The sequence below is a fragment of the Dermacentor andersoni genome, chromosome 6 (genome assembly GCF_023375885.2).
Source record: "Dermacentor andersoni chromosome 6, qqDerAnde1_hic_scaffold, whole genome shotgun sequence".
NCBI classification, from domain to species: Eukaryota; Metazoa; Arthropoda; class Arachnida; order Ixodida; family Ixodidae; genus Dermacentor; species Dermacentor andersoni.
Window position 1 is genome coordinate 107,135,944 of NC_092819.1, and position 11,801 is coordinate 107,147,744.

At 49.0% G+C, this 11,801-nt stretch overlaps 1 protein-coding gene across 1 annotated transcript; it reads left to right on the top strand.

Moving 5' to 3' along the window:
* Positions 1-8,767: 8,767 nt before the first annotated feature.
* Positions 8,768-10,009, top strand: LOC126522317 (uncharacterized). Its single transcript, XM_050171045.2, has one exon. The coding sequence runs from the start codon at positions 8,768-8,770 to the stop codon at positions 10,007-10,009; it is 1,242 nt and encodes a 413-aa protein (XP_050027002.1).
* The last annotated feature ends 1,792 nt before the right edge of the window (positions 10,010-11,801 follow it).

The following is an 11,801-nucleotide window of genomic DNA, read 5'->3' on the forward strand; positions in this document are numbered from 1 at the left end:
CTGGCAGCGGCTGAGGGCTATCGAAAAGACAAATCAATGGTCATTTTAACGGATTCAAGATACATGCAGGAACTACACAAAGGGTAGAATCTGCAGGGCTGCCTTAGCTATTCTCCGCAAGGCAGAACACCTCAGACACACCGCAACCCACAAACTAATCTGGATTCCGGCACACACGGGGATAGAAGGAAATGAAAAGGCAGACAGCTTGGCTCGCGAGATCATGTACCGAGTCGAGCGGCCACACGCCCTGGAACAGCACTTCACCGTGGAGATCGGCTATTAAGAGTTACTGAACTACCACAGAGCCAAGTGAATTAGATACTCCCCGCCGCACAAAGCCTTAACACAGCAAGAAGCAGCTAGTTGGCGGAGGCTGCAAACGGGAACCTTATCTAACTTACATATACTAAGCAAGATGTATCCTACACAATTTAGGAACACATGCCCGTGGTGCGGGGCCACTCCCACGCTTTACCATATAACCTGGGAGTGTAAACGTAACTACACATTCCACCAACACAAAACCCCGAGTGCGGAGCAGTGGGAGAGCACCAGCTGCGAGCTCGCCACCCGAAGAGCAATGGTGCAGCACGCAAGCGAAGCAGCGCGGCTCAGTGGAGCCCTGGACTAGCGGCCCAACCCTGCTAAGAAGGTCATGCGTCTACAGCGATGAAGACGAAGACAGAACGCTAAACCCTTAATGGACCAAACAAAGTTTTCTCTGTCTCTCTCTCAGCTTCAAATGACGAAAGCAAGCATCATTGAAGTGATTGAGGCACGGATCTTGCGCAAGAGGAAATCGTAGAAATGTGGAACGAGATCCTAAGGCGCAAGGTGGATGAGCAGAAGCTAACAGAGCTTCAGACAGAGAAACTTCGACTTCAAGTCGAGTTGAGAAAGACAAATGGTGGTTCCGGAGTCAGAGGGAGCAGATAGACATGACCTTTATGATCTATCTGAACTTATGCAGCTCTTCAAGGTTGGGCAAGACATAGGCCTCTATCTTGTAAACTTCGAGAGAACTTGCGAAAAGTCAAAATTGGTTCGCAGCACTTGGGCGCGACCCTTGCTCAGTTTTTGCCCTGCGAAGCAGCAGATGCGCCTGCGAGGTTGTCTACGGATGATTCTGACAACTATGATCAAGGGAAAAAGAGCCTATTGATGCGGTTTCATTTGTCAGCAGAGGCATTCAGGCAGAGATTTCGAAGTCTGAACAAAAGGCAGGGCGCCACTTTTGCCGAGTTTGCTTATGAGTTAAGGTAAATTTGGCCGAGTGGTTAAAGAGTGCCAGAACATTTGGCAGCTTTGAAAAGGCGTTAGAGTTGTTTGCATTACGGCAGTTTCGCTCAAAGGTGCCGGAGGCAATGAAACTTTGGATCCAAGACAGGGATCGTATCGAGTCGGCGCAGTCAGCCATTGACCTGGCGGATCAGTATTGCCTCACGCAGAGGCATTAAAGATAAGCCTATGATCGCCGGTGCGGTGGAAAAGAGGCTAGAAGAGTACAGCTAAGCCCAGTAATGTGAAAGACGCTGCGAAAGAAGTGGAGCCGAAGGTTCACGAGAAGCCGGTAGAGGAACAGAAGAGAGATTCGGGAGAAACGCTCAATGAAAAGCTTGTTCGCAGAATGGACGCCGGTGACGTGCTTTAACTGCAACAAAACCGGTCGTATAGCTGTCGGCTGCCGCAAACCAGAAGTTGTGTTCACGTACGCTTCTGGCTCCCAGACTAATGATGAGCTGCTCAAACCGTATCTGTCTAAACTGCAGGTGAATGGGAAAAATTAACGTGTTGCAGGACAGTGGAGCAACCACTGACCCGCTGCGCCCGGATTATGGGAAGCTGGAGTAGTACAATGACAAATGCACTTGGGTAAAGCCTGTGTTAGAGCACACAAGTGTCTGCCTTCCGGTCACAGATGTGGTGCTCAGCGGGCCATTCGGTGAAGTCTGTACTGAGGCGGCTGTTTCTAACAAGGTGCCGCTGCAGTACCCTAATTTGTTCTCCAACCGTACCGATCGCCTACTGAGGGACCAGGGTACAGGTTGGGTGGGGGGTAGCGTTCAGGCTCTAACGAGATCTAAAGCGCGTGCATTGGCTGCTAAACTGCAAATGAAAGAACGGTATACCGACGTGGAAGTGAGCAATCCACTCGGCGATGAGTCAGCAATTGAACCAGAAAATGTTTCAACATCTGTGACTAGTGACGGAGAGGCTGTGAAACATGAAATAGAGATTGTTGAAAATACAGAGATGAAGACTGTTAGGCGGTCAGGAAGAACAACAAAGGCAACCGAGTTCGAGAGCGCTTTGATGAGCGGCGCCGAATGTGTCGAAGGGTTCATTGTTCTGCCGTGCTCTAGCTCGCTGGATAGCATACTAGCAAAAGTGACGAGAGAAGTTCTTATTAAGGAGCAAACTGTTAATTAAGCCCTCAACATCACGGAGGAAGTGGTGACAGAAATTCGTTGCCTAAGTGCAATGAACGAAATGACGGGTGCGGAAGATGTGATGAGGGTCGCTGCATCACAGGAAGCTTTGACATACATGCAATTGGCTGATCTAAAAAAACTTGGTAGAAGAGAACATGGATTTGTTTTCTCAAAATCCAGGAAAGACGGAGCTGATGACTCACGTCATAGAACTCACATCCGGGACTCCAGTGAAATCACGAGCTTACAGGATGGCACCTAGACAGCAGGAAACATTAAAAAGAGAAGTTGAGCGGCTGCTAAAAGTTAAAATGATCGTACCTTGCGAGAGCTTCTATGCTTCTCCGCTCATTCTTGTAGAGGTCCCGGGGAAAGACCCACGACGTTGCATTGATTATAGGAAGCTGAATGCGATAACCAAAGATCAGGTGTATCCCATTACAAATATTGACAACGTGAGTGCCGTGTGGCATGTATCCACTGTGGACTTAGTTAGGGGCTACTGGCAAGTGCCCATGACGGAGCGAGCCAGCAAGTGCGCTGCCTTCGTGACTCCGACGGGCACATTTAGACCCCTTGTGTTGAGTTTCGGGCTCAAAAATGCTCCTTTCTGTTCTTCAAGGTTAATGGACAGGGTGTTAACAAGCGCGGAGGAGTATGCCCGCCCTTATTCAGGCGATGTAGCTATATTTTCTGTCACCTGGGAGGCGCATATCTATCACCTTCGTGAAGTTTTTGCGTGCTTGAGAGATCGAGGTCTCACTGTAAAACCTATGAAATGCCAGTTAGCTCACGCCGTGGTAAGGTACTTAGGCCAGTCATATTGCAGGCCAAGACAAAAGGAGACCCAACGAAGTAAAGGTAGAAGCAGTGACGGTGTTTCCACTACCTAAAAAAAGTCGAACACCAGAGCTTTTCTAGGGTTGACGGGATATTACCAGAGGTACATTACCCAATATGCAGAACTAGCTGCTCCACTTACCGATGTCCCAAGAAAATCGGCCCCTGAAAGAGTAATTTGGGATGACGCTAAGGAGGACGCGTTTCAGAGGCTCAAAGCGGCTCTCTCGGCTTCTCCCGTGCTGCGTGCCCCGAACTACGACCGACCCTTCGTTGTACAGTGTGATGCAGGCAATGGTGGGTTGGGGGTTGCGTCGTGTCAGGAGGACGACAATGGTGGAGAGCACCCAGAGTTATACGCTAGCCGAAAGCTCACGGTACGAGAGGAGGCTCATAGTGAATCGGAAAAAAGAATGTGCATGCCTTGTTTGGGCATCTCCAAAAATAGCCTGCTACCTTTATGGAACGACATTTGTCTTTGTGAGTGATCTTTTCCCGCTGAAGTGGCTGGCTCAAATGTCAGGTGGAAATCCCCGATTATTAAGGTGGAGTCTAGCACTTCAAGAGCTGAATTTCAGCGTGCGCTATTGAAAGGGAGCAGCCAATGCCAATGCTAATGGTTTAAACCGCGCCTTTCAGTTTATCATGGCAGTTTGTGCTAAATTTCTTTTGGCTGCAACTGTATAAATTTGCTTATTTGCCTTCTGAAAAATCGAGGACACTTGTGTGCCTGCCACGAGTTAACGAAGTTTTGGAATTTTCAATCTCAATGTCATCTTTGTTGCTTGGGGAGTATGGCTGGCACTGCCGATCCAGTGGATTCGTTCTACGTGATTTAGGAGAAAATCAACAGACAGGAGGCGAAACAGATCTCTTCCGTCGAGCAGCTGAGAGTTCACACCGTATGAGATCTTCCCCGCCGGCGGAGGAGCTGTTATGTTTGTGCCCTGAGGTTTGCCTGACGGGAGGCCAGTACTATGGTGCGTCGACCGTGGAGGCAGCATTCATCCCCGCATGGTGCCGGCTTCGAGCACACGACGATTGCGTGCACGGTTCGGGCTTCCTCGCGGCTGCACAGCGTCCACGACGGAAGCCGCCATAGGCACCCGGACTGTTATTCATCCCCTCTCCGTGCCGGCAGCAATGCAGCCCCCCTGCGTCCGCCGGCGCCCTCACCACGAATGACTCCCGCTGTGTTTGGGACGGTAAAAAGGAGGGCTGTGGTTTGACCCTGTTCCTTTCAATTGGTTCTCTTTGGCGTATGGCACGCCATAAAACTTGCCCGGCGCACCATTCTCACCGACCACCAGATCGGCCGGCCACCGAGGGGGGCGTTAGGACCATGGAGGCTGCCCGGACCCTCTCTCTCGACCTTGTTTCGTCCTTAGGGACTGTCTGGGGAATCTGGGGACTGAGGGGTGTTATTTAAGCAGCTTGCAGCTGCTCTGTTGCTCTCTCCTGATAACCACGACAACATGTAAACACTGTATGAAGAATTCTTCGCCGAGAAAGCTCTCCTCGTCTCTGACTCTGAGTGAAGTGGGGTCCAGACCTCCTGCCGGCCACGCATACCTCGGCACATGCAACAACACCGATTTACGCCTATCTCTACGACCCTGGCAGGCTAAGTGGACGGCGCTCAATCGGATTGTATAGAACGGGCGTCCTATCTGTCACAAAACCCCGCAAGTTAACAATATCGCAGCCAGCTTGCGCACACAGTGGCCTGACGGTTGTCGGCGTTGCGACGACTTCTCTATCTAGCGGACGTCTACACGCATAATTTTCAATGTTCAATTATTCAGCGCTGCAATCTCTGCACGGCGGTCTTCTCCAACCAATTTGGCCGTACGCGATACCTGGCAAGAAGTCGCATTTACAGCATTCGACGACACAGTTCTGGAATACAAGTATTTTCAGGATATTTTGTGCAGTTTCTTACTATGAAAGAAATCGGTCGAGAGTGATAGCGATGTATAATAGCATGGCGCTCTAGCTCCTAGCACGGTCTTCTAAGACACGGATGCGACATGACACGACACAAGCGAAGCAACTACAGCTACGAAGCAGGAAGATCTCCCTGCAGCGCACCAGGCGTGTCACAACGCTGCCTCGATAAGGAACGCCGGGCTGCCAGCTTAACACTTCCATGGTTCGGAGATAAGCTTAACGGAAAAACGTCGACGTAATTAGGCCGTGGCTTGAACACCATGGCCTAATTATGTACACCACTCCGCAGCGGAAAAACTTAAGTGTGCGCGCGTAAACCTCGTGCCTGCAGCGGAAGCCAGAGTGCTGCCCTTTGTTCCCTGCCCAGCCAAGTGAGCGCTGCGGGGTGTTTCCCATTGACTTCGTCGTTTTTACAGCCAAGCTCACTGCGCGTCTGTGAAGAGCTGCTATCCTTCCACGCGCTTGCCGCGCGTGCGCCGTCGATTTCCGGACAGCACGACGGCACGAAAGTGCCACGAGAGTCCGTATAATCGCTGGCAGGTCGGCCTTAAATTATCATGGATAGCTGAAACAGTCTAATTTCTCCTCTATCTAGCGATCCCCATTATCGTTCTCTTGCTCTGGATGACCTCATTATCCCTGCGAATTTCCTCATTTCACCACACCATCTAATTCCATGAGAAACACGGGGACGGCGGGCGATGGACGATCAAGACGATGAGCGAAACGAGAACAAGGTGAAAGCAGGAGCATAGCCTCCTCAGTTTTTCTGTGCCTGCTCAAAGGCTGCTGAAGCGCCGTCTGAAGGCAACGCCCCTTTGACGAATTTTTCCGCGTGGCGGCGCTGCCAGCCCTGGGGAAGGCACGTGCGGGTGTGCGCAGGGTTGCCAGATTTGGCTACTTTGCGCCAAATTGGCTACTTTTTGAGGCTGTTGGCGGGGAAAAAAATGTGTTGGCTACTTGGCTACTTTTTTGGCTACTTTTCAAATAGCTTGACTATTGTAAAAATTGGATAGAAACTTGTGTAGCTCATATTATGCAGCAACATTAGCAAATATTTAGGCCAACGCACGACGACGACACTTCAAATCTTTTCAAGCTGGTATATCATCATCGTCAATCGGACACGGGCGCTTTCATTTCATGCAAAGGATTTCGTGCTGGTGACGTCACAGCGTGTTCCATCTTCGCATTGACGTTCCGCGTCAGGCCTTCCGCGCATTGGGCTTCTTCAATTTTCGGAGTTCTGGCAGCCCGCTGGCAGCCAGCTAGTGCCGGTCCTGATGGGAAGTCAACGTGAGGTGGGATCCTAAGGCAACCCGAAGCTGCCCGAAGTTTGCAAAATCGAACACTTGGACAGCTGGCCAGGGGATAAACGTAAACATACTACCAGCATGTCAGCGGCCGGTCTAGCCGGTGCGCTCTCTGCGTAGTCAGTCCATTTACGTGTTCCCAGATTGAAAATATACAGCTGTATTCGGGAATACGATCACTTTTGCGAGATTTCGCCCAACTGGGCACCACACTTTGCAGAGCGTAACGAAAGGCCTGCGACGCGTCCGATGCCAAGACTCAAAATCGCGCGTAAATAATCGCGAAAGCGGTCGCTCGAGGATGCCTCGAGCTTTGACATTCTTCGAGAAATGTGTGCCAAGATTAACTCAGACATTTACACCTGAACTGGTGCTGCGATTCTGATTTGTGATAATATTCTAGTCATATTACATGCTGATCAAAGCGCTCTTAGCTGTAGTCATTTATACACGTCTCATGATATTTTTGTATGTTCCTACATTTACTAAAAGCAGCTTTAACTGTTGGCTGTGATAATGTCTTCAGAGTTGCATAATAAATGCAAATGCAACGTTTTTCTATAACGTGGCTACTTTTTTGGCTACATTTCTGTATGTGGCCAAGGTTGGCTACTTTTCTGACTACTTTCCGAGATTTTTTGGCTACTTTTCACATTTTCGACCTGGCAACCCTGGGTGTGCGGGCTGCGGCGATCAGTCGGCGCATTGTTTGCATTGTGTTTACGCAGCGTTTCGCGTGTGCCAAGAGCTATGGCATACTGCTGTGTGCCGGGATACAAATCAGACGCGAAGTGGAAAGTGCCAGGAATTTCATTCCATGAAATTCCTAGTGACAACGACTTAAGAGTGAAGTGGCTGCAAGTGATATCCAGAAAGGACTGGGTGCCGAATACTACATCACGCTATTCGGTCGTTTGCAGCAAACATTTCCTCCCTGACGACTACAAGGGAGGATGCAAGACTAGGAAGCTTAAAAGAGGTGCGGCACCGAGCGTGTTTCCAGACTATCCAGAGTATATGCAATCACCTGCGAAGAAGTCCCGGAGCGATGCTGTTTTGAGAAAACGGGAGGCTGCCGTTTTGCATTCCACGTTCCTTGTCCGTGCTACTGCAAGTTGCCTGCCTCGCGATGTCACTGCCGACTCTCCGCTACCCACTGCATCGTCCCCCGTGCTTGACTCCTCGAACATGGATGTTGCAAGTGGTGACGATCGGCTCCACGTCGAGCCCTGCTGCAGTTCGAAAGACGAAACGACCCAGGTAGATGTTCGCAGCTCGATGTCTGTCGTGGAACGCCAGAAGTGGCGACGAAAAGAGCGCGACATGAAAACTCAAATAGAGCGACTCAAACGAACTGTAGACAAGTATAAGGAGGAGCTCAGGTGACTGAAAGAGGACTGCAATATCGCTGCGTTTGTTGGTGTTGTCAAAGCGGCGGGCGAGAAGCACCTGGGTCCAAACATTCTCGTCGATCAAATCAAGAATTTCAGTAAGACCAGACCTACCTGGTCTGAGCTAGTAGTGCGCCATTGCATTATTCTCAGAAATCTATCAACCCGTGCCTATGAGCATATCCGCAAAGAAGGCATCCTGAAGCTGCCAAGCCGGTCAACCCTACAGAGATACCTAGGAGTAAATTCTGGCGAGGTAGGGTTCACCTCCCTTGTGAAACAACGTCTTCAGGCGGAGTTAAGCAACCTAAAAGCTGAGCAAGCTAAAGTGTGCTCCTTAGTTGTGGACGAGATGCGGATTCAACAGAGACTGCAGTACAACAAACGAAGAGACGCGTTTGTGGGAGAAGTTGATCTGGGAAATAGAGTTCCAGAAACAACTACTGGTGAACCTGTTTTGGCCAACTTACTTCTTTGTTTTGTGCTAACAGGGTTGTCGGTGCATGTTCGAATATCTGTTGGGTATTTCCTTACAAGGAATTGCACTGGACAGGATCTCTTTCCATTCATAAAGCTTGTGATAAAGGAAGTTGAAGTAATAGGGTTTAAGATTGTGCGCATTGTGTCCGACAATCACAAGATCAATGTCCTTGCATTTCAACTTCTGTGTGGTGGAAGCTTGAGTCATTGCACACAGCACCCTGAGGATCCAAGACGAAAATTGTTCCTCGCGTTCGACCAGTGCCACATTATCGAGAATGTGCGGTCCCAATTCCTTGCCAGGGACCTTGGAAAAGATTGCGAAGTGTCTTCCTCACACCTGAAAGAACTGTACCGGATGCAGCAAGACAGCATTGTTAAACCGGTTCGCTTTTTAACAAGGAAGCATGTTTTTCCATCTAATATAGAAAAAATGAATGTGTCAAGAGCTGTGCAGGTTTTATCACCGCCGGTCACTGCTGCACTTAAGCTTCTAAAAGAACAAGCTGGACACACATGCGACATGAGTTTTGCTGCTGTGGGACCTACAGTGGAGTTTATGGATATGATGCACAGTTGGTTCCTGCTGATGGATGTGAGCAATTGTGCACAACACATTCATCAAAAACTGCCAGATAGCAGGCAGTATGACAGTGCTGAAGATGCACGTCTAAACTGGCTAATGACGTCGTTGTTAAGTTACCTTGAAAACATGCGACGTCATTGGCAAGCAAAACAGTTCCTTAGCAAGGAAACTTATCAAGCTCTTGTTATGACAACAACATCAAATGTGGAGTGCGTCAAGCACCTCCTTGCTGTTGAAGGCTTCAAGTTCGTTCTGACAAGAAAATTCTCATCGGACCCAATTGAATCGTTCTTTGGATGGTTAAGGCGATCTGCTGGGAGCAACGATCAGACAGATGCTCGAGCAGTCCTCTCTGGTGTGGAGAAGGTCTTGAAGACTGGCTTAGTTTCAGCTTCGCTAAACAGCAATATTGTTGACACTTCAGACCGTTCACTTGGACCACTGAGTAGCGAGCCTGCAGTGACCCAGCATGTGGATTTATTTCCACAAGAGATAAGAAGGCCTCTTGGTGATCTCCTCAAGAACCCAAAAAGCTTGCTGCCTACACCAGACACTGCGGCACTCTCCATGTTAGGAGGCTACTTGGCCCGTGTTGTGCAAGAGAAGTTGGACTGCAGCTCCTGCAGTGCTCTTCTCACACGACCTGCCTCATCTGCGCCCTGCGACAGCCTGATACGACATCAGGACAGGGGAGGGCTTTTATATCCATCTGCCGAGTTCGTCTATGTGCTTTGCACACTGCGAAAGTACATTGAAGTGATACCAGACAAAAGGAGGTTTCTGGCAAAGCCCCTTCAAGCTGCAGCCTCAACTGCCGTGGATGTCCTTGGAGAACACGGGGCATTAAAATGTGCACGTGCACGCAGTGACCACCACAAAGAACTTTTGAAACTTGTTTGTGCAAAGTTCTTCAGACCAGTATTTACGAACTATGCCTTGTCTGTGACAGACAGGAGGGACATAGTCAAGCCACTTACATCCAAGCCGCTTTCTAGGAAGTTGCTGAAGCTGTGACATGTGTTTACCCTTATGACTTTTCTTGCTTATGACAGTAAAGTTCTTGCATGTCGACTAGATGTGCCTTGCCTTTTGGTTCCGTTACATCATTACCAGGCAAAAGTCGGTAGTAAACACACAGATAAGGAACGCTTTCAGAGTAGCCTGCAAAAATCATCTTCGGAACATGAGATGGTGTTCACAGGCAGACTCTTGTGCCATTGAGAAATACTCTCATATAATGTTTGTTAATGAGGTAACCTAAGGTTTCTAATGTTAGTGTGTTTTTATAGGGACCTAGCGAAATGAATAGCATCGCCGGTGATGAAGTCGACAAACTAAATGTTCACCTTGGAATCGCTGCTCACAATTTTCTTGGTAATCCAACTCCCCATTTACGTATACAAATTCCGTAGCGATCCTTCATGTCCCAACTGCCCTGCCCTTTATGCCAACCTATTCTGCCCTGTTGCTCTGTAATGGGGTTTCTTTTCCACCTCCTCCCGTACTGGCTGGACTGGCTTGGAGCTGAAAGTGAACGGCGCCTGCTCGTGCAGAAGGCCATCGACATCCTAGGCGCCTAATGTTTCGTGCCTGAATAAAGTCTTATACTACTACTACTCATTTACGTACGCTTGCATATGTATGAAAACAATATATAGGTAGCCAACATCGTGACCATTTTCCCAAATTATGCATGTTCTGAGAAAAATGGAAGCTGCGCTGTAACAAAGCGCAACGTTCTCTACGCTACGTATTACTGCTGCGTCGTCTGCTCATGGATGGATGGATGGATGGATGTTATGAGCGTCCCCTTTGGAACGGGGCGGTGGGTTGCGCCACCAAGCTCTTGCTACTATGCTGCCTAATATCCTACCTAGGTTAACCAATGAAAAAAGAAAAAAAAAACACTATGAACTACCGCGTCCAAACTTTCTGATCCCCTATTGCGAATTGTGCTTTTGTACGTCTCCGTCTTTTGTCGTTTCCCTACTTTTCTTCCACCAATCCTCCAATCGCCTCTTACTAATGTCTATTGCGGACCTGTTTGCTTTACCACTGCTCCCGCTGAACCCAAGGGCTTCAAGGAGGCCAGTAGTGCCTAAATCGACCGCTGGGTAGACGTCTTCACATTCTAATAAAATATGCTCCGTCGTTTCCCTAGCTTTACCGCAGCAAGCACATGCTTCTTCTTCCTTCTTATATCTCGCTTTATAGGTGCGTGTTCTAAGGCACCCCGATCTCGCTTCGAAAAGTAATGAGCTTCCCTTTGAGTTATCATAAATGGTTTCTTTCCTGATTTCGCTTTTTCCTCTTAAGTAGTTACTCATGGCAGGTTTCTTTTCCATTGCCGCCACCCATGAGATTAATTCAGCCTCTCTGACTTTCCGCTTGACCTCTTGTTGATGTGTTGCCTACCCCACAGGCCGCATACTTGTTGGTAAGCTTCCTAGTTCTTTTCCTCCACTGTGAATCAATGTTTTGCCTGTACAGATACCTGAACACTCTCCCAGCCCATTTACTTTCTTCCATCTTCCTCAGCCGTTCTTCATACTCAATTTTACTGCGAGCTTCCCTCACTTCAAAACTAGTCCAGCCCATATCTCCCTGCACAGCTTCATTTGTAGTCTTCCCCTGAGCGCCCAATGCGAGGCGACCCACTGACCTTTGGTTCCCGTCGAGTCCTGATTGTACCCCTGATTTAAAGCAAACAACCGCATTTCCAAAAGTAAGTCCTGGAACCATTACCCCTTTCCACATACCTCGGAGGACCTCGTACCTATTGTATCCCCATAGCGCTCTGTGCTTC